This window comes from Mauremys reevesii, linkage group 20 (assembly GCF_016161935.1).
Source record: "Mauremys reevesii isolate NIE-2019 linkage group 20, ASM1616193v1, whole genome shotgun sequence".
In the NCBI taxonomy this organism is placed as follows: Eukaryota; Metazoa; Chordata; order Testudines; family Geoemydidae; genus Mauremys; species Mauremys reevesii.
Window position 1 is genome coordinate 15,539,482 of NC_052642.1, and position 21,008 is coordinate 15,560,489.

General features: G+C 41.5%; 2 protein-coding genes across 5 annotated transcripts in view; one reads left to right on the plus strand and one right to left on the minus strand.

Moving 5' to 3' along the window:
• The window catches only part of NLK (nemo like kinase), a 106,865-nt gene extending 102,064 nt beyond the window's left edge, over positions 1-4,801 (minus strand). The window contains exons 1-2 of one of the 3 annotated variants that reach the window (XM_039507354.1): positions 4,703-4,801; positions 3,195-3,349 (exon numbers count right to left, since the gene is read on the minus strand). In XM_039507354.1, the coding sequence (XP_039363288.1) occupies positions 3,195-3,349; positions 4,703-4,786 (239 nt within the window). In that variant the 5' untranslated portion in view covers positions 4,787-4,801. Of the gene's footprint in view, positions 1-3,194; positions 4,500-4,702 lie in introns of those variants that run through there. The other 2 variants (XM_039507352.1, XM_039507353.1) reach the window with 2 other exon arrangements.
• Positions 4,802-4,912: 111 nt separating this feature from the next.
• The window catches only part of LYRM9 (LYR motif containing 9), a 75,545-nt gene continuing 59,449 nt past the window's right edge, over positions 4,913-21,008 (plus strand). Inside the window, exon 1 of one of the 2 annotated variants that reach the window (XM_039507356.1) lies at positions 4,913-5,365. The gene's annotated coding sequence lies outside the window, so the exon portion shown is untranslated. The remainder of the gene's footprint in view (positions 5,366-21,008) is intronic. The other variant, XM_039507357.1, reaches the window with a different exon arrangement.

Consider the following 21,008-nt stretch of genomic DNA (forward strand, 5'->3'; position numbering starts at 1 on the left):
TTTTAAGCAAGTTAAGTTGTAGTCCTTGGACTATTGGCAAGTTGACAACAGAGACCTGAGTTAAACAAATTTTAGATGTCCCTGGCTAAGGCACTTTTAAACCCTTCACTGCTTTTAACAACTTTTTTTTCCCCCACTTTCACCAACCTTTCGTAAGTACCAGTCTTTGGTTAAGTTACTGCACGTACCTGTTTATTCTTTACTAAAATGTACTGGACCCTGAACGGTAAAGTGATTTATTTGTGGCTATTCAGTCTGTTGGCGATTCCTTATGGCTAAACCAGCTAAGTTAAGCTTATTTCAGAATCTACCTATAGTTGAGGGAGATGACATTTGTCAAGGATACTCAAATTATGCTGCAGTGGTGCCCACATAAACAAGGATATAATCTGTGTATACAGACAACAGTAGCAGTACAAGACTGAATAAGATAGTATGGAAAACACTGAAGCATGATGCTTTGACAACTCATGAGTGGTGAAGTACAACAGCACACTGGCTGCACCAAAACATCAGTTTATGTGGCTGATACTCTAAAACCTTTGGATGTAAACAAAACCTAACAGGCACTGTTAATTACAAACATTAATTCAATTGTCAAAACAAAATCTTTACTAGCCAGCTAACAGGAAATTCAATACCTTTACAAAACTGCCCACTGCTGATAACTTATTTCACTAGCTACATTCAGCACCAAGATAAATCAAGTCCCAGTTGACTAACTATTCAGTGATAAATCTGAATGGTAAATTGCAGGATTACTTCTACAAATATCTCATCTACGTGCAGAAGTAATACCAATTTCCTTCAAAATCACATGCATTACTTTTTTCAGCAATTAATTACTGCCACTATGTGTTTAGCAGAGAGAGAGAGTCATTATATAAAATTAGTTTAGGTTTTATTACAGCTCTCAGGTTACACAGGTACCAAACTTACATTTTTCATATCTAAATGATTTTAGGTGATTTCATGTAGATAAACTTAAATTATAAATGCATTCTTATATTTTAAAACACAATTTGCTTACATGCTAAATCTTAAATTCTGGATGCATTTCACCTGCAAGCGATAACCTCAAATGCCAAAAGCAGAGCAAGGACCACCGAATTATCTCAGAATTTAGTATGTGCAAAACAGGAACTAATTGCAAATATATAATTTAAACATAACTAATTGCTCAGGGCATAGGAATATACTAAGTTCCATACTGGATAATACCTGTGCGCCACACTATGGTGATCTTAACCATTTTTTATTAAAAATTTCACAGTTTATCTTTAAGTAAATATTGAGATCACAATTCTGCAATGGAAGCCACACTGGGAGACCCTTTCATCTGCATGGATCCAATTGGAGGATCAGGGCTAAGTTAATACCAGTGAAACATTTGGCCATCCATCATTCTACTGTAGTCACACAGTCAACTGCTATTTCAACAACATATTTTCCTTTTTCTTGCTGTCACTGTTAATGCTGACACACTTTACTATTTACTCTGCATCTTTTTATTTCATCAAAATGAAATATTTATAAAGTACTAAAACAACAAAAGCAGGTCTCTTTTTCCAGCTTGTTTGCAAACAGAACAGACAAAACAGAAACCTAAGGAAATGCATACAGTAGCAATGTATGTATGCACCAAATGATAAAAAATAGGATGTGATCTTACATAGTAGCCAAAATTAACAAAGCCTACAGTAAAGTATATTCCAAAATATAGACAGATCTATCTTGAATAATAAAAATCAGGGACAGGTGGAAATAATCTTCGGATACATCTTGACAGTGGACTTCTTTCTAGTTTTTATCTTAAACTTAAATCACGTTACACTGAACAGTGGCAAGAACACCTTCACTAGGATACAGCAATTCAGGCTCTTTATAGACATGTATCATCCCTTGACTTTGAAAAATTAATATGTCATTTACAGTATGGAGAACTCGAAATTCGAAGTTTCCCCTTAAATAGTAAAAATGCAGGTTAAAATAGTAACTCAGCCCCTTAAGGCTTATCCAGTTTAAGCCTCAAGTTTTGTCTTCTTAAAAACATGATTTTGTAACAAAGACATGTGTCTGGATAGTTTATCAATCACCTACCTTTAAAAAAGAATAAAGTCTTGTTTTTCAAAGACTTCTACTGTAAAACACTCTGGAGCTGCAATACGTACCAGCATACAAAGACAATCACAGCTTTAAAGGGTGCAGTACTTTTAATTAAGTAAAATGAAAATACAGGAAAGCTGCTAAGGCAGATGTCCCTTAAATGACACCAAGAAGTTATATTAAAAAAAATACAGTCAGAGGTTTTGTGGGGTCACGCCACAATTATATGCTTGTGACTTCATATCTGTGATACAGGAAGTGTGCTGCAATATGCCTGCTCTGTCAAAAAAACAAAACCCAGACATACTTCGTGTTTCTAACGCATCTTCAAGTCAGTGGTAAATTTGTTGATTTAAAATGAACACATCATAAAAATGAAAACTAAACGCTGTTTTCTTTCAGTGACTCTGGAAAGAAGGGCTAAAAGGTATTAAATAGGCTAAAGTTGGAGTAGTCACAAATTCTATTTTAAGAGATAAAGTTCCAAAAATAAGATCTACTGAAATAAGTGGCCGTGGAGAAGACAGCACATTCAGAGGTAAAGTAAGACAGAAATACCCATTTATGAGGAAAGTGTAAAGTATAGGGATCACTGTCTTAGGTGGTCTGTAATGTGTTATTGTAGAGCAAATGTAGCCTGCTCAACTAAAATCTTGGCAGGTGTCTAACGAAAAAATTAATTTTCACATTTCCCATTTGAAACTCTTAAGTCTAAAAGTATATTCTATTACTCAATTGTTATCAAAAATTGATATTGCATTTTAAAGCTGTGCAGTTCACCTCCAAGGAAAACAAATGCCATTTCATTCTCAAAGTCTAAAGTTTTTAAAGTATGTATAAATACGTTGCATTTGTCTCAAAATAATGGTGTCATCCAAAAACTGACTTGGCTTATGGCACGGCCTAATGGCAAGAGGTTGTTGCCCCACAAAAACAAGTGAAACCAACTTTCTACAATAGATATGAATCACTAAAAGCAATTTGTAAGTAAGTAGTTTTCTTGTATTCAGGCCCAAATGACAAAAATGAGTTATGATTTGGTAAATAATGAAAAGGAAAAATTAGCTGAGTTTATTTTCTGTACTCACCAAACAACACCAAAGGCTCCATATCCAATAGGTCTGTCCGGCTCAATATCCAGTTGCTGTTGTGGATGATGTGAGTGCTGATGATGGTGCGCTTTAACTGCAGCAGCTGCTGCAGCCTGTACCTGAGCAGGGGCCGCTGCAGCTGGTCCAGGGGCCTGACCCGGTGCCGGTGATGGGAAATATGGCTGTTGTTGCCCTGGGTTTAACATGGCTGCAGCTGCGGCCGCAGCTGCGGCCGCCGCAGCTGCCGAAGAGGCATGCTGCTGTACGGGATGTACTGCAGCCGCAGAGCCTGGATGCAAGTGATGTTGAGGGTGGTGGTGGTGATGGAGGTGAGGAGGGGGGAGGTGAGGAAGGTGGTGATGATGGTGGTGGTGGTGACCTGCTGCAGCTGCAGACGTACCGCCATTGTAAGCCGCCATCATTTTTGCGTTGGCTGTTGTGCCACAAAGAGACATTCAAAAAAATGCCCTTTGACTGGATAACAACTGGGTCAAGCTGTCATTTGGCCATAAAAAATGAAATTTGCTACACTTTAAAAGAAGTCAGGTTTCATCATACACGGCCCACCTTTAAAAGCATTGAGCTCAACTAGCTTCACATCTCCATCAAGCCAAACAATCTGAAATCTTTTCACGTACACGTGAGCCTGTGCGCCCCAAACCTCCCTTTCCCCCCCAAGAGTTCTGCCGTGGTTGGCTACTAAAACTCCATCCTTGGGTTGTTGGGGCTTTTTGCGCCAGTCTTTAGAAATAAAATGATCACTCCCCCTCCCCCCCGGAAAAAGGATTTGAAGTCACCCCCCTGGAATAGTTTGAGAGTATTGACAAGCCTACCCCTTCCATTCCCACATCCTCTATGTCAAAACCTTCACAGAGATCCCCCAGGCCTTCTACATCACTCCCCTCTTCTATGCCCCCACCCCCTGAAATAGACTAAAAACTTGGAGGCTCCCAACTTTCCCTGGAAAGACAGAGAAGCGCGCTGTGCACATGCACAGAGCAGCCAGAGAAGGGATGAGAATCAGGAGGGGGAGGAAAAGAAGGGGCTAAAATAAATGGGAGGGGGGGAGATCAAGATGTGAGATAGGAGGAGGGATGGAAGAAGGGAGAGAAAAAGTGACAAATGAAGGAGTGGGGAGGGGAATGAGAGGAGAATAAAAGGGGGGGAGGAGAAAACGAGGGGGGGGGAGATGAGGGAGAGAGGCGGCAGGAGCCCCAGCCCCCTCTGTGGCTGCCTCCCCGGGGCCCTGACAGCCTGACCCAGTGCGGGGCGGGGGCGTGGGTGGGGAGCCCGGAGGCTGCAGCCCCCTCAGGCAGGGAGGGGAAGGCGCAGGAGCCGGGGTGGGGAGGGGAGAGGGTCTCCCGCAGAGTGTGTGCGGGAAGCGGAGGAGGGAGGGGGTTCTCAGGCCCCGCCGCAAGGCGCCGCTCCGCCCCCCGGCAGCCGCCGCCTCCTTCTCCTCGGCCGCCCGACCCGCCGGCGCCGCCGCTGCTGCCGCCGAGACTCACCTCCTCCCGGAGCCCCTGAGCGGAGCGCACAGCGAGCGAGCGGCGGGCACGCGCACCCGGCCTCCTCCCCTCCCCACCACCCATGCGGGGCGCGTGCCCGACACCCGCCCGCAGCCAATCGGACCCGGCCCACCAGGCTCCGCGAGAGCCGCCCCTAGCCAATCACCGCGCAGAGCAGGGCTCGGCCAGCCCATAGGCTTCGGCCGCTGCACAGACTCCGAGACTCAGGCCCGCCCGCCTGGCCCTGCTACCCAATCACCACGCGCCTTCCCGACAAGTGCCGGCGAGACCCCGCGAGATTCCCTCACCTCACACAACCCTCACCTCGAATGGCCGCACCTTCTTCACCTTACTGGCCAATCGCATAGCGCCGTTTCTCCCAACTGACCAACCGGCTCTCCCCACAGCTAAAACCCACCCCCAAAAAGGTCACCGGGCCAATAGAGCTTGAAGGCGGGAACTCAAGTTGACTGACAGCCCTTCTCACGAGTGACGGATGCTGATGGAGCCGTCGTTCTTCAAATCGTAACGGGGAGATTTCCCGTGACGGATCAGGAAGCGGCTTGTGCCACCTTCCGCGGAGGCCAGACGACCAGTCAGAGGCAGGGATGGCGCGATGAGCAGGCGAAGCAGCCAATCCGAGAGGAGGGAGGGCGGGGTGAGGTAAGGACGCTACTGGCAAGAGACGAGGGGCAAGTGGGGTCGATTTCGTCGCTGGGGCGGCACCGCAGGGGAGGGCGGGGCCTAAAGGGGAAGGAACTTCCGGAAGCCTGAGGGGACCGAGGGCTGGTGGCCGCTGCTTGCCAGGCTCGGTGGGGGTGGGCTGGGCCTGGGCAGGCCTCAGGGCCTGGTCCAGGCGGAGATGCAGGGCGCCGTGTTACCCCAAGTCCCTGCAGCGTGGCCCTCCTTGCCGCAGGGGTGGCTGGCGTCAGTGCATCGCCTAAGGGCAGCATCGGGCTTCGCCCGCCCCGCCCAAGCCTGTTGAATCAAGGATCTGGGCCAGGGGAGCCTTAACCCCCCCCCCCCCAACAAAGTAAACTGCCAACAAAAGAACCGTTGGCCCAGCCTAACTGACAGAAATACGTTTATGGGTTGGTTGGTTGGTTTTAAATGGATCCCTGCTTGAGGGGCAATAATCTGCTTGGGTGTGAAAACCAGCCAGCGAAACGGACTCGAACCAAAGCGAGACCCTGCCGTGTCGGAGATAACCTGATCTCTTGGGCCTGGGTGTCATGACCCTGCTGGGAAACAGAGCCAGAGATGGACAATAAAGAACCTTGCTTCTAAAACCAGCGACCTCCGCCTCCCTCCAAAACAACGGGAGTCTTCTCTCCCTTCTCAACAGAGTCAATCCACCTCCCCCTGAGGCAATAGCTGCGTTGATGGAAGAAGCTCTCCCGTTCACACAGTGCTGTCTATACAGGGTTACATCGGTATAACTATGTCGCTCAGGGGATGTGGATTTTTCACATGCCTGAGCGATTTAGCTAGATTGGTATATGTCTGAAGTGTAGACCTGGGTTTAATAACGGATACTGTAGTGAAATCTTATATTATTAAGTGTTTATTACATTTACTTAGGGTGACCAGGCAGCAAGTGTGAAAAATATGGGTCGGGGGGTAATAGGATCCTATATAAGAAGAAAACCCCAAAATCGGGACTGTCCCTATAAAATCAGGACATCTGGTCACCCTACATTTACTACATCTACTACTGAATATTTACTAGCATACTCAGCAGTCCTAGCCAAAGTTAAAATAAATGTCACTCTCCGCAATAAATAAGGCAAGTATATTTTTGTACATCACATTCTTGATTGATTTATTTTTAAGGTGGTGATTCCTGTAGTGAGTAAAGTCCAATCATTCAAAATGATTCTCCCAAGTCGTAGTAGGAAACACAATGTGTATGAGCCAAAAGAGGCAGACACAAAATAAGGATACATTCCATATATGCATAAGTAAGTTTGAAAATACTGCTCAAATCTGGGAGGCAGCTTTAATTTTCTACAACTCATTGTCCTTAGACTCTAACCGACATATTATGGGAAATGCATAAAAAATTACTAAATGGTGAGAGTTTTTTTAAATATATTTAAATTAGACAGGCAGGGTAGCAATTCAGTGTCAGAGGAAGAATGACTGACAGAGTGAATTTGCAGGTGTCACCCTCAAGTGTGAGCAAGTTGACAGCCCTTCTTACTCCTCCCCAGATGACACGGGGAACATCTCTACATAGGGAAATTGACCAGCAGAACTATAGTGGTATAATTATACTGCCGATCAAATTCCCTGTGGATACAAGCCCTATCTCTTATTATTCCAACTTCTGTTAAAAAGGCAACTGCCAAATCATTGTGCTGTTTTTATAATAGTACAGAAGAAGCTAAGATCACTGCACGTGTAATCCCATTACAGTACCAGGAAGACTCTGTGGTATGTACTTTCTTGAAAGCTTCAAAATAGTTATCAGCTGAATTCTGATAAGAATAGGCTTCTAAATACCTTTAGCATCTTATTTGACATACTGGTAGAAGGGATGAAGAATTTTTGGTAAAACTAGATATGTCAATTACATTTTACAAACATGGCAGCAAAAATTTGTATGTAGAGTATTGCCCAGGTTTGCAAACATTCCACCAACATTTGGAGGAATTTTTCTTAATGTCATGATCCACTAATGAGCAAACCTCATTATTGGACATCAAAAGAGAGAAAATTTAAAATCAGGTTTTGTTTGCATTTTGTGTCTTTTGATGCCTGCTCACATCTCTCATTGAAGTCAGTGGGAGCCACGAATGTGGTTCAGAATACAGAGCTTCACCCCTAAAGTATCTTGCACTGGGATGCCAAATAGGGAAGCAGGCAAACACCATCCTCAGGAGAAATGCAGGAATCTAAGGCATAGAAGCAACCAACAGGGCAAACGGTGTGTGCACCAATTTGAGTATAGCACACATAGATCACTCCCCCAAAAAAAACTACCTGCAAGGAGTTAAAACAAAAAACGAACAAACAAAATGGTGCAGCGTGATCTTGTTAAAACACCCTTTCCCCCTCCATGATGACAACACTTTTTGAAGATTGCATGGAAGAAGTATTTTTAAAGGGGAAAAATCCAGTTTGGACCTAACTTCCCTAGTGTAATTCTCTGATCAAGAGCAAATGGCAAACAAGATGTGATATTTTGGTGGTTGTTCACAGGCAAGCACCTACATACTACAATCACAAGTTCTTTGCAGATACCTAAGATAGACCACTCCGTATTGAAATTCAGGCTCTACCCCTGCAAACACTTGTGTAATTTAATGTACATTAGTAGTTCCACTGAAGTCAGTGCACCTACATAAATGTTTTCAGAACTGGGCCACAGTTAGATTAGATATGTCCCAGAACAGTGGGTCAATGAAGTTATAGCAAGGATGAATTTGCATCTGTGTATTTACTAAATATGTTGCGAACCTCACAGATTGGAAGTCACAAATGCTGCAGAGGATGAAGAGACAGAACAAGAGCTCATTTTTATTGCTCTTGCCCCGATCTGTAAATGAATCAAACTGGCTTGCTGCTGATTAGAAACAGCAGAAATTGTCCCAACATAATCTGGAACTCCTGTAATGTACTTACTTATTGTCACAGTTGATTGGTATTTGAAAGTTGCCTGTGAAGATGGTAAGCTGTTTCCACTGGCAGAGCCTGGCTCCTTCAGGTACTGTGTTATTGAAGAGATTTGAATCAGCTCCACTCATTCCTATCTGTGCTACTCAAGGCAGCTGTTACCACTTTCTCAGAAGCACACAGGTTGCCAAATAACCTCAGGGAAGCACCATATGATATTCATACAAATTATCTTGTGTACTTTCTTGAGGCATCAGTCGCATATTAGGGTTGCATTTCTTTCAGCATCTTCTCCGGGACCCAGGATGAATTAGATACTGCAGTTTTCCACTGTAAATTACTTGTGACGTATGTCCAGTATCCTGAGCATGATACCTGTGTTTTGCTTCTTGTATACAGAAACAGCAAAAAGGTCTTTTAGGTTTTAAAAAAAGATATAAGTATTAGGAACAGTCCTGTTTCAAGCTATTCTCTGTCAAAGTGGTGCTTTGCCTTAGTTTGTATACATTCTTTGTAGCCAAATCATCGGTCTGTTACATTTCAGTTGATCACTTTGGTGTGGTATTCTGTACCTGTGTTGAAAATAAACCTGTTCCTGGGATTTGAAAGCGTAGTTAGTAGCGGTTTTTGTCTGCTAGAGCAAGCAGTGTTTGTCTGCTTTGCGAGCTTCATAAAGTAAGCTGTGGTCCTGAAATATCCTTACATGTGCGCAATGTATTTCTAATTAATAAAAATACTTCTATTGCATCTGTCATTCAAAGATCTTAATTTGTGTTCCACATTTTATTATGATTTATTCATTATTCTAACAGATTTACAAACTCTCCATTGCATTTGTTTGTCTCTCTTATTTTTACTTACTTTAGTCCTGATTCTGCAAACCACCTAAGCACTTGTTACTTTACACGTGTGAGTAATCCTGTCAAAATCATGTGAACAAAAGTTACATAGGTTCTGACACATTGGCAAGACTGGAATAGTAATGGGAGAGCGCAAGCACCATGAGGTGAATTTGGACCTCTATGTTTAGCAAAAGCAGCAAAGAATCCTGTGGCACCTTATAGACTAACAGACGTTTTGGAGCATGAGCTTTCGTGGGTGAATACCCACTTCGTCGGATGCAAGTAGTGGAAATGTTTAGCAAGTGCCCCCTGCAGGGGATGGCAGGGGTTATGGTCCAACCAGAAAAATGTTTCTAATTAACCTCTAATCCTAATCCTGTTTAATTTTAAAATCAGGGCTTTAACATATCTTTGCCTCAGTTTAATGTATATAAACCTAAGCCCGGATTTTTTTTGTGACGTGACCACTAATTATGGATGTCCAATTTGAAATAAATAAGGCCGGATTTTTAGAGGTGTTGAGCATTCGTAGCTATCATAGACTACAACTGCTGCTAAGCACTTCTGCAAATTAGACCCAGCATACCTCAAGATGAGGCTTCAGAATTAGTGGTCACATCTGGATAATTTGGTTACTAATGAATACATTGTATTAAGATTGTGTGTGTACACACACATGTACATATTATAGCTTGTCTCACCAACTGAGTTTGACTTCAGAATTCTGAATCATGCTTTCTGGATTTACTATAAAAATCAGTAAATGAGATACAATTAGGAATTACTGTGAAACATTGCATTTGTTTTTCATAATAGCTGCGACAATATGTTGTTCTTACAAAGCAACAGCACTGGAAATAATTATGGAAACACCAGCTAGAGCAAGGGAAGATTTTGTTGGACTCAACATTATAGTATAACAAGACACTGATCTAAATCTCATTACAAAATTACTATCTGGCAAGAAAAGACTAACCTCACACATTCTAGAGTGGTGTAACCCAGTGGTTCTCAGTCAGGGGTACGTGTGCCCCTGGGGTTACTCACAGATCTTCCAGTGGGTCCATCAACTCATGTAGGTATTGGCCTAGTTTTACAACAGGCTACATAAAAAGCATTAGCGAAGTTAGTGCAAACTATCATTTCATACAGACAGTGACTTATTGTAATGACTCTCTATGTTATACACCAAAATGTAAGTACAATATTTATATTCCAATTGATTTGTTTTTTAATTATATGGTAAAAATGAGAACATAAGCAATTTTTCAGTAATAGTGTGCTCTGACTCTTGTATTTTTTATGTCTGATTTTGTAAGCAAGTAGTTTTTAAATTAGGTGAAACTTGGGGGCCCGCAAGACAAATAACACTCCTGAAAGGGGTACAGTAATCTGGAAAGGTTGAGAACCACTTTTGGTCTAACCAACATCCTGAGATGAACACTTTTGCATTATTGATGAAATTTAGAAATACAATACACGGGTCATCAAAAGCAAAAAGAACACTAAGAAATGTGACGGAGCAGTGGTGTGTGGTACAAGATCACATAGCAAATGTTGACAGTGTCGTTTGTCATTTCTATGTGTTTATATGTGATCCCAAGCCCATTCCAGTTAGTGGGAGACTTTCCACTGAATCTGGTCCTTAGTGAATTGTGTTACTTTTCATTTTATTTACATAAAATACTTGGCCCAAAATGTACTATGGAAAGTACTGTATGTCAACATCTGAAAAAAACTGTTGTTCCTTTTTTAAAAAAGAAAACTAATTATCATAACTAATGGCAATCATCATTACTCCACTATAAAGCCGAGGATCGCGCCTTCCATTATGACCTTAATCTTGCAAAGCCCTCTGTAGTGTATAGCAAAAGCTGTTGTCCTCCAATGCATCTGCATTCCAAGTCTGCTCGTGGGCACACACAAGCTTAAACTATAGGTGTATTCATCTGCATTGCGAGTGTGCTCCGGTAAATAGGACACAAGTGCGGGAGGTAGGAGAACTGGGTTCCAGTTCTTGCTCTGTCACCACTGACTCGCCGTGTGACCTTGGCCAAAACACTACAAATCACTCTGCCCCCGTTTCCCCACCTGTAGAATGGAGATAAAGATGTTTAATGGTACCTGATCATTGTGTGCTTTGAGTCTAATGACCGAAAAGCACCACTGAAGTGTTATATATTACTGTTACGAATAGCATGTCTCACATGCCCTTACTATTTGTTTGGTTAAATGAGATCGAGGGCCAGTTTTTACTCATCAATCAAGTGGAGGGCTGATGAGAGATAGTGTTTGAAGGGATGCATTTATCTGAGGTATCCACATCCAGTTCTGGCAGTTGATAGCATGGAAGGAGCCCCTTAACAAGTATATCTGGTCAGCATGCAGGGTCTGCAAACCCCCTCTCTTTGGGTTCCCCATATTGTATTCTCCTGTGCAGCCGAACCTTAACCAGTCCGACTGCTTTTTTGGCATCCCACATACACTCAGAGAAGGGGACAAGATTCCCCTTCATGCTTTCACTTGATCGTCTTTTTTGCAGAATGCCACACCTGCTCTGGAAGCTGCAAGAAACAAATCAAAGTATGTTGTAGCATAAACCAAAAGAACTATCACCAGGAGAGTCTGCTGCTGTATATTTAAAAAGACCATGAGCGCATGAGAGGAATGAATTATTTTTTAAAAACCGATTGACAGCCCTTGCAGGATACCATTTAAACAGTCAGTTTCTTTTTTAAAAAATGGGCAGAAACATTCAGAGATCAAGTGACAGTGAAATGTGTAAAACTTTTCTACTGAACCATTCAAGGGAATATAAGATGTACAGAAAAAATAAACACTATGCTCGTCACGTCTAAGATACCCTTAGTTTCCTCATTTCTGAACTTGATGCAGCTACCCTTTATTCACAATGAGTAGCACTTACAGCATGCGTTAGTAAGCCCTACTTAGTGCAGGGTGCAGAATCAAGCTGTCACATACTATTATGTGTGCTTCGCAGCTTTTCTTTTCACCATTCCAATCATCCAGGGCCAGACTGTGCAACATTCCTCATGCTGAATAGCACCTTATTTCACGAGTAGTCCTACTGATGTCAGTAAAGCTGTTTGCAGCATCTAACCCTCATTAGTTTGGAGGGCGCAGGTAGAGACACCACGAGACCATGCCAAAGCCCGGATTGACTGAAACTAATCTGTTGTTCTCAGTGATGCATGGAGATAGCTGATTGGTGACTGTTGTTGATGACACATGACAGCTCAATTCTAATCTTTTACTGGTGAAGCCAGTTCTTCATGGGAGCATGCATCTGTCTGTTGCTATTTTGTTCACACTAACGGTGCTATAAAGTGGTAGCAAGTGTACGGTTTGTGTATCCAACACTGAACACTGGCACTTGTGAGACCTACTTGCCTAAACCCACTAAAAACTACATGGCGCCTGGCAAAGTTAGATGCACATCAGTTGCACAGAATACAGCCCAGTTCCTTTGTGAAAAGGTAGCACGTCAGATCAACATGCGGAGTTCCCTGGACCTGATTCTCCACTGCCTTGAATTTGCCACTCACTTTGTACAGGTGGAATCCTTTCGGCAGCTTCTTGCACTAACTCTGCACAAAGTTAAATGGAGGAAGGTGTGGATATCAGGCCCAGATAGCACTTGGAGAGTCTTCAAAATGTTATTCACAATTGCCTTCCTTAATTAGAAACCTTGTACAATGGGTGGCATTATCCTGTATTGTGTACAATACATGGGCCAGTTCTGGGCATACGGTAATCATTCATATACTGCTGGGACTAGTGAGAACAGAAATTTCAGTATTAGAAAGCCTCTCTTTTGACTTCATAGCTGAAAGCAGTTATGTGCATAAATGCCCTTTAGCCCTTGTGTATATCCCTTCTTTTGACCCATTAGTGTAAAAAATTATGTAATATTTCTCAAGGAACAAAGCATAATAGGATACTTGTGGATCAGTCAAACACAAGAATCTGTACAAAGGGACTCTGAGCTGGACTATTGATAATTTACCATGTGGGTGTTTAGAAGCCCACACACACCCCAATACACAACTCTACAGCCAGCAACGGAACACAGAAAAATGTAAATGCCCGGGTTATATTTTATTCATAAATCCTACTGATGCCATTAAGATGTCATAAATGCAGTGTTATGTTAATGTATGCTAATTAGATTTTTTTTCCTTTTCAAATAAACATCCTGCTCTAATTAGGTGCATGGTTCCTAACATGCAGAAGACAGTAAATATATTTAATACACACAGAAAATACAAAAAGGCTACAGAATTAAAGCATTTCCATTCATACTAAAAGGCCTTTTTTCATGAAGAATAAATTAGTTGAGGCTTCATCTCAAACCTTTTTTTTTTCCACAAAATTAGAAGCAAATCAGCGCATCTATTAATGAAATTGAGTGTGAGGGGGAAATTGAGTATTTCCCTATACCTTAAACAGCTTGAGTAGGAAGGTTTGTGTGGTGATGTTGTTTTGGAGCTAGTAATAAAGGCACATTTCAAGAATGAAGACACGCGGAAGTCAGTGAGGCTCCATGTAGGCACAGAGATCCATCCACCCATGTATATGAGCTTCCAGGATTAGGGCCTAATTCAGTTTGTCTGGGGAGGATGGGGGTGTGGAGTCAGTATGTGCTCAGGAAGGTTGGGAGGATCAAAGTGGCCAAATTAGTGTGATCAGGGACCTGACCCAAAGCCAACAAAAAGACTGACATTGACGTCAGAGTGTTCAGATCAGGCCCTAAAAGCAGCTGCAGGGGAGACACAGAACTTGTTTGTTTTAAAATCATAATATATTTAGTTATCTGCATAGGATTTTATTGATATGCATTAGTTACATTTGGTTTTAATATGACTGTAGGCTTATTTTTCAGATGTGGTCACCTAAGGTAGGATGGCAAATTCCTCATTTCAAAGTTCAAATTGGAACAAAGACTGAGTCTAAAGACCTATGCGAGATTCAGCATCAGGACCCACAGATGCATGCATGACCTCATTGTGCTGGCAATCTCCTTTGCAGTCCTGGCAGCACAGCTTACAAGGTTCCATGCAGCTCCCTGACCATGCATATATATAGCAAACCACACACATGATCATCATGCATGTGAGGGAGGATCAAATCCAGGACCTTCAGCACCAAAAGCACAGGCCTCTGCTATGTGCGCTAAAAGAAAACTCTTTTAAATATGAGGCGGTAGAAGGTTGTAGAGTCACTAAGGCCCCAGTTCAACAAGATAGTTAAGAATGAGCATAACCTTAAGCACATGCATAATCTCACTGAAGTCAGTGGAACTATGCTGATGATCTGCACTCATTGAGAGTCTGATCCAGATATATGATTACTCCGTGCTCATTCTGCCTGGATTCCCTTCTTCCCTTTCTCCACTTCTCATTGCAAACCACCACATCTTCCCCTGGGGTGTTTATGGAGAAGGTGACACAGTTCTGCAATTTGCTCTGTTCAACATTTCTTTGCACCAAAAATGCCCCTCCTCCTCCCCTCGCCGTTCTTCATCACCAGTGTTTCCTTTCATCCTTCTCCTAGCAAATGCTCTCACTCAGTTTTCATGTTGGGACAGCAAATGAACTCTCTCCGAAGCTATGCCAGCAAAGGCATTGATGCAGCAAGAAAATTGACATTCTCTCCAAAGACTATGATGGGCCTGTGTGAGTGAGCCACACAATGGTTAATAAACTCAATGAAGTTCTTTCCATAGCAGATTTGTCAGATACTTAAGGCGAAATTGTGCTCAGTTGTACTAATGTAACTATGAAGTACAGTAACTCTATAGTTACTCTGGATTTACACCGGTGTAACTGAAAGCAGACTCTGGTTGCTAATGTGTATTATAAAGGGGCACTGTCAAATTAAAACTCAGAGGCCAGATCTTCAACTAGTGTAAATCAGTACAGCTTCATTGTGCTCAGCGCCTACTTATCAGCTGAAGAACTGGCCTCATGGTTTTATAAAAGGAAGTTTCCTCAGCTCTGTTACTGACACCTTAGATCACTATACTGGAGCCATTTTACATACGAAATTTAGTTTTTACTAAATATGATGTTATCTTTATTACATTTTGGCTTGGAAAAAGAAAATAGATTATTCAGTTTCCTTTTAGTTTCAGTTTCCTCCATTAATTCAAAACCTTTATCCTAAAATACAGACTTAATCTTCTTGCTAATAACATTTCCTTTAACAATTTTTGAATTATGTCCTTCCTCCCTCCCCTGAGAAGCCTTTTTTCCCTGCACATAAAGCCAAACATAGGAAACTAAGCAATTTGCTAGAAAAGAGAATTGCAAATGGAATTAAGAAAAAAATAGTAGCAGACAAAGCAATACAAGAGAAATTAATAAAGAGAAATAAAATATAATGCAAACTAGGGCCTGATCCTACAGATACGTACGTAGGAGTAACTCTTCTTACAGGAGTAGCCCTATTAAACTCAGTCGGACTACTCGTCTGAATAAAGTTACACATGTGCATAAGTGTTTGTGGGATCAGGCCTAAAAATAAATGTCAACTTTTTCACTTCCTGTTATTGCTCCATTCATAAACTTCAGCCCCCTCTATTGCTACAGAGAAATAATCTGATCTAACTTGCATCACATCACTAATTTCATTGGAGCTGCTCTTGATTTACGCCAGGATAAGTGAGATCAGAATCAGGCCCTATGCTTTTCTGCATTAGGAATAACAAGAGAAAGTATTTCTGTTACGCCCAACTCGGAATGGCACCCAAAGTAGCACCTCTGAAGTTTTCTTGTGTCAGCTTCATCTTGAAATAGGTTTGACTGACAATGAGGAAGGCTTTCAGGCAGATTCAACACATAAATATGGTTTGTTATATCAAGGGAGAGGTGGGGGAAAACATTTAAATCAACAACTACATTTATGCATACCCAGATGCATCATTTGTAGTAATTAGATTATTCTTGACATAATATTGGTAAGGAGCTGTGCTTGCACATTTTAATGTAACCATTAGGCACACATAACAAGGCCCATTAGGCAGAAATGACAAGATGTATCATTAAACAAGCCAGAAATCTCTCTATGCACAGTAAATGCCCATGCTTGTAAGCACATTCCTCCTAAAACCAACACTACCTTGTACCACCACGGTGACCCAGCAGTCTGTATTCTTGGAAGTACCTCTAGGCCAGGGGTCGGCAACCTTTCAGAAGCGGGGTGCCGAGTCTTCATTTATTCACTCTGATTTAAGGTTTCGCGTGCCAGTAATACATTTTAACATTTTTAGAAGGTCTCTTTCCAGATATCTATAAAATATAACTTAAACTATTGTTGTAGGTAAAGTAAATAAGGTTTTTTAAATGTTTAAGCAGCTTCATTTAAAATTAAATTAAAATGCAGAGCCCCCCAGATTGGTGGCCAGGACCCGGGCAGTGTGAGTGCCACTGAAAATCAGCTTGCGTGCCGCCGTCGGCGCCCGTGCCATAGGTTGCCTACCCCTGCGCTAGGCCATGGGAATATAGTGCCTGCATGCCACAGACAATAGCAGCATATTATAAAAACTGCCTTGAACTCCTGAGCACAAGCCAAAACATCCTGCATGATATGGCTTTATCCTGCTCACTTTAGAACCAATGGGATTTTTCTCTTACATGGGAGCTCTCTACAAAATACAAATGAATACGTGGGCAGACTCAGAGAGGCGCTGGATTACTGTGCTGATACCCTGGAAAAACAACATAAATTGCCACAGGAAAAACTGACTAAATTACTACTGCCATTGCCAGCAATTACTAATCATGAGAAGGTACTTGCACCTCTTGAGTTTATCAGTGCAAATGCTTCCTTGGATTCCTGAATGTACAGGACGTGAGAGAGTGGTCTCAGATTACAGGCACTTTGAACCGACACCATAGTTAATAATATGTAGGATTTATAGAGCACTTTTCATCTATAGATCTCAAGCCCTATATTACAGGTGGGAAACAACTAGAGATTGTTAAGTGACTGTGACGGGATCCCTATGCCCTAGTGGAATGTTGAGTCATCAATCCCAAGTGTGTAATCTATATTAAATGTGCAGCTAAAAAAAATCTTTCCTTCTTTCTTTATTTTTTTCGTGGCAATATCAGTTCAACAACAGAAATCTCGCCACCCAGTTTCTAGGAATTTGTTGCTGTTCTCAGGCAAGTTGAACTCACTTGACCTTCAGCTTTGTACCTCACAGTGCACCTAATGTATGGAATAGCGCCAAACAGTCATACTGCTTCTTGCATTTTATTACTTAAAAATATTGCTAGTCCTTTGTGGCCATGCTCTCCTGTGTGAGCTGAAGTACTTTAGCTGAAAATAGCACAGGGCCAGATTTTCGGAGGTTAAAAATCATACCTCCTTGAAGTCAGCAGAGCTATACTGATTTATCCCAGAACAGGATCTGGTCACCAGTGTTTTGTGTCCCTTGCCTTTAGGTAGACAAGAATGATATTATAGTCTCTTAGGGCCTCATATTGCAAGCTCATTCAGGCAACAAGCTCAACTGATACTTGTATAAATAAAGGCTGTAGGAGTCTAGTTCTCTCAACCCATCAAACATTGGGATCAGAGTTCACTGAACTGTCACTTACTCATGGGTGCTGTTGATCCTCTTGTTTTCTTTCACATACGTATGTTAGCAATGGATTGTATAATTAGCACTGTAGGGCACAGTTATTTTGTTACCATGTTCTTATACACGCACGCTGGGTGCATTGTGAGGCATGCAGCTGAAGGTTGTGAGATTTATCACTAGAGACAAGTGTACATGACACTAAATCACACACTTTGCACCTTGCCGTTTTATTTTGGTCAATCCTGAACACAAGCATAGTCACTTACTTAATTCCACTGCTGAGCTTTTGTGTCATCCAATCCGTTTGCTCCCTCAATCCAAGTCTGTTTGATCAGAAAAGATAAAGGGAGGATGGAAGTTGGGAAATGGTTATCATTTACATGTGACCTGGGAATTACTTGTTCAAGTGGTTTGAAGATCTGTTTCTGTGGTTAGACAGACATCAATCATTACAGTGTACATGGAGAATTCTGTTAGTTTAAGAGCCCTTGCTGATATTTTTCCACCTGAATAAGCAGCCACCTCTGGGTATTTGATTTCCTGATGGCCTCGGGAGAAGCCCTGTCAGTGTTTAGACTTGCTAGGAGAACCTAGGAGCAGGAACATGTGCATTATTTTGGTTAAAACATCTGCTGTCTTTTCAGAGAACATATGCCCATGATTTGTTTCCTAAATCTGAGGGGCATTCATTTGGATTACAAAAGGCCAGATGAAATGGTACTTCACAAACAGTACATTTTGAGAATCGCTTTAAATATTTCTATATTTGAAGGCAGCTGTTTGTTTCCCTTTAGAAAATAAACTTGTGTTGTGCTGTCTACGAGGGAAAATAAGGTATTTAAGTCACATATGATACATCGGCTGCAGAAGTTGTAGATAGATCATTCTACTATACATCAGCCATCTATCTAGGTATTTATGTCATGCCTTTTGGTATCGGAGCACAGCATGCTTCCAACAAAAGTGCTTTCCCAAGGTTTTGAATTATTTGTGGGCTGGGTACTGGCAGTATCAGTCTATTTCTCTTGAAGGCATTAGTCTTACCCTTCCTTGCAGCTCTGCTGAAAGGCCCTCTATTAGGCCCGGATTCAGTAAGGTTAAGCATCTTGCTGAATTGGGTCCTGAAACAGAAGATATCAAAAGTTGGTTTGAAGTATGATTGAGCTCAAAGAGCCATTAAGCAATTCCCTCTCCAGTGTATTAGCTACAGTATATTAACATGTTAAAATGATTCAGAAAATGGGATGAAAGCAACCGTATCTCACCCTAAGGCTTGTTTTAAGAGTGAAAGGAAGAGATTATCTTTTGCAGTGTAAATCTAGAAGTATTGAACAGTCTTTGGGGTGAGGAGGGGGGCTTTCCTGGCTGCCCCTATTTCCCCAGAGCCTCTATTCTTCATAAAGAAGTACAAAATGGCTATAATACAGCTAAGATACCTACCTGGCTAAAGGAGTTGCAAGAACTTGCAAGTGAGTGCAAGAACAAAGACGATCCATATATTTCCGGATCTGCAAAAGTTTTATTCGCACGTTGGGCAGAGGTTCAGCTCTGTTTGTCTTTCAGATGTATTGGGCTTTCCTATTCTATTCCTATACACATTACAGGAATAGGAAAGCCCAATACATCTGAAAGACAAACTGAGCTGAACCTCTGCCCAACGTGTGAATATAAAACTTTTGCAGATCCGGAAATACATAGATTGTCTTTGTTCTTGCACTCACTTGAATAATAATTGAAAAGTGAAACTGACCTGTAAAGAGGGTTGAAATTCTTGAAGCAGTTTTTTCATCATAAAATGTCCTTTTAAAAAAAAAGGAAAAAAAAGAAAAATGCCACAAAAATAATTGACATTTTCAAAGTTTTTCATGAAAATGTCCATGACATTTTTAATTGAAACTTTATCCAGAACACTATCAACATTTTTCATTTACTGAAAATCCCCATTTCATTCAACAAAAAACGTTGATAAACATTGATAACATTTTTTATAACAACGTCTATAAAAACGTTGGGAAAACTTTTGAAAAAAGTGGAAACAACTTTGCAATTTTGAAATCTTCCATGAAATGTTAACCATTTTTCAACCAGCTGTACCGACCTATGTATATTTATTGTGTAAGTTGTATAAACAATCAGCATTAATGGTAGAAAGAAATTCGCTTTTAAAAATTCTCTCATATTTAATCATTTCAGGTTGTCTTGATAACACAGTATGGAAATTTTAAGAAGTGGGAGTCTTAGCTTGATAGTGTCCCTTTAAGAGCTACCTTGGCTGGATAAATGAGCTACCCAGTAGAAGCTTTTCTCTAGTTCATCTTGTGGTTATAATTTATCCTTCAGGCCTGAATTTCTCATATCAAGATAACTAACAGCGATACTCCCTTCTGGAGATTCACATCAATTACTTATACATCATTCATCTCTGCAGCATTGAAGGATCAGTCGGTTGTAAGAATGATGTTTCTGTAAACACCAAGGACTCTGTTTTTGAAAGAAACAGCATCCATGGCAGCATATTAAAAGATGGGAAACGTGGAGATTTATACACACACACATACAGAACCAGGTGCTTGCTTCAAACAGCCCCTTTTGGGATGTTAAATGTCTTTGCCCACAGATCTCATAAACAATTTATGAAGGATCTTATTCTTATAGCTAACCAGATTTCTCACAACAATACCAAAGCCAAAAGGGAACTATGTGTCATCCAGAGGAACAAGAGAGCTCTCAGAACTCACAGCAGCTGGGCTCTTAGCTGATGCATAGATCTAAGCGCTTTTATGTCCCCCATCACTGCAATGTCTGAGTGCTTGATGCCACCATGATGGTACCAGATGCCTTAGATATAGATAGAGTCCTGCTGCCTTAAAATCCCATGTGTATCCTGAAGGAGAGGCCCTTGTCTTTTCCCACATAGGATTAATATTAGTCCATGGAACTCGCCCTGCAGGGAATGTCGAATTTTAAGGCTCTCTACATAGCTGTAATGTGATCTCAGAATCTGCCTCTGGAGCTAACGAGGAGGGAGCCATCCAAGAGAAAGCCACAGTCTAACCTAACATTGTTAGATAGATATAGTTCAGAAGCCAGCAACTGTAGCTTCATATTCCATCATATGTGAGAAGCCATTTAGTCTTCTGGAGAAACAAGGGAGAAAAGCAGCATGAAGAGGAAGCAATAGCCACTTACTGTATAAGAGCTTCGCTGTCATGTAAGTAACTACTCCTTTGTGTAA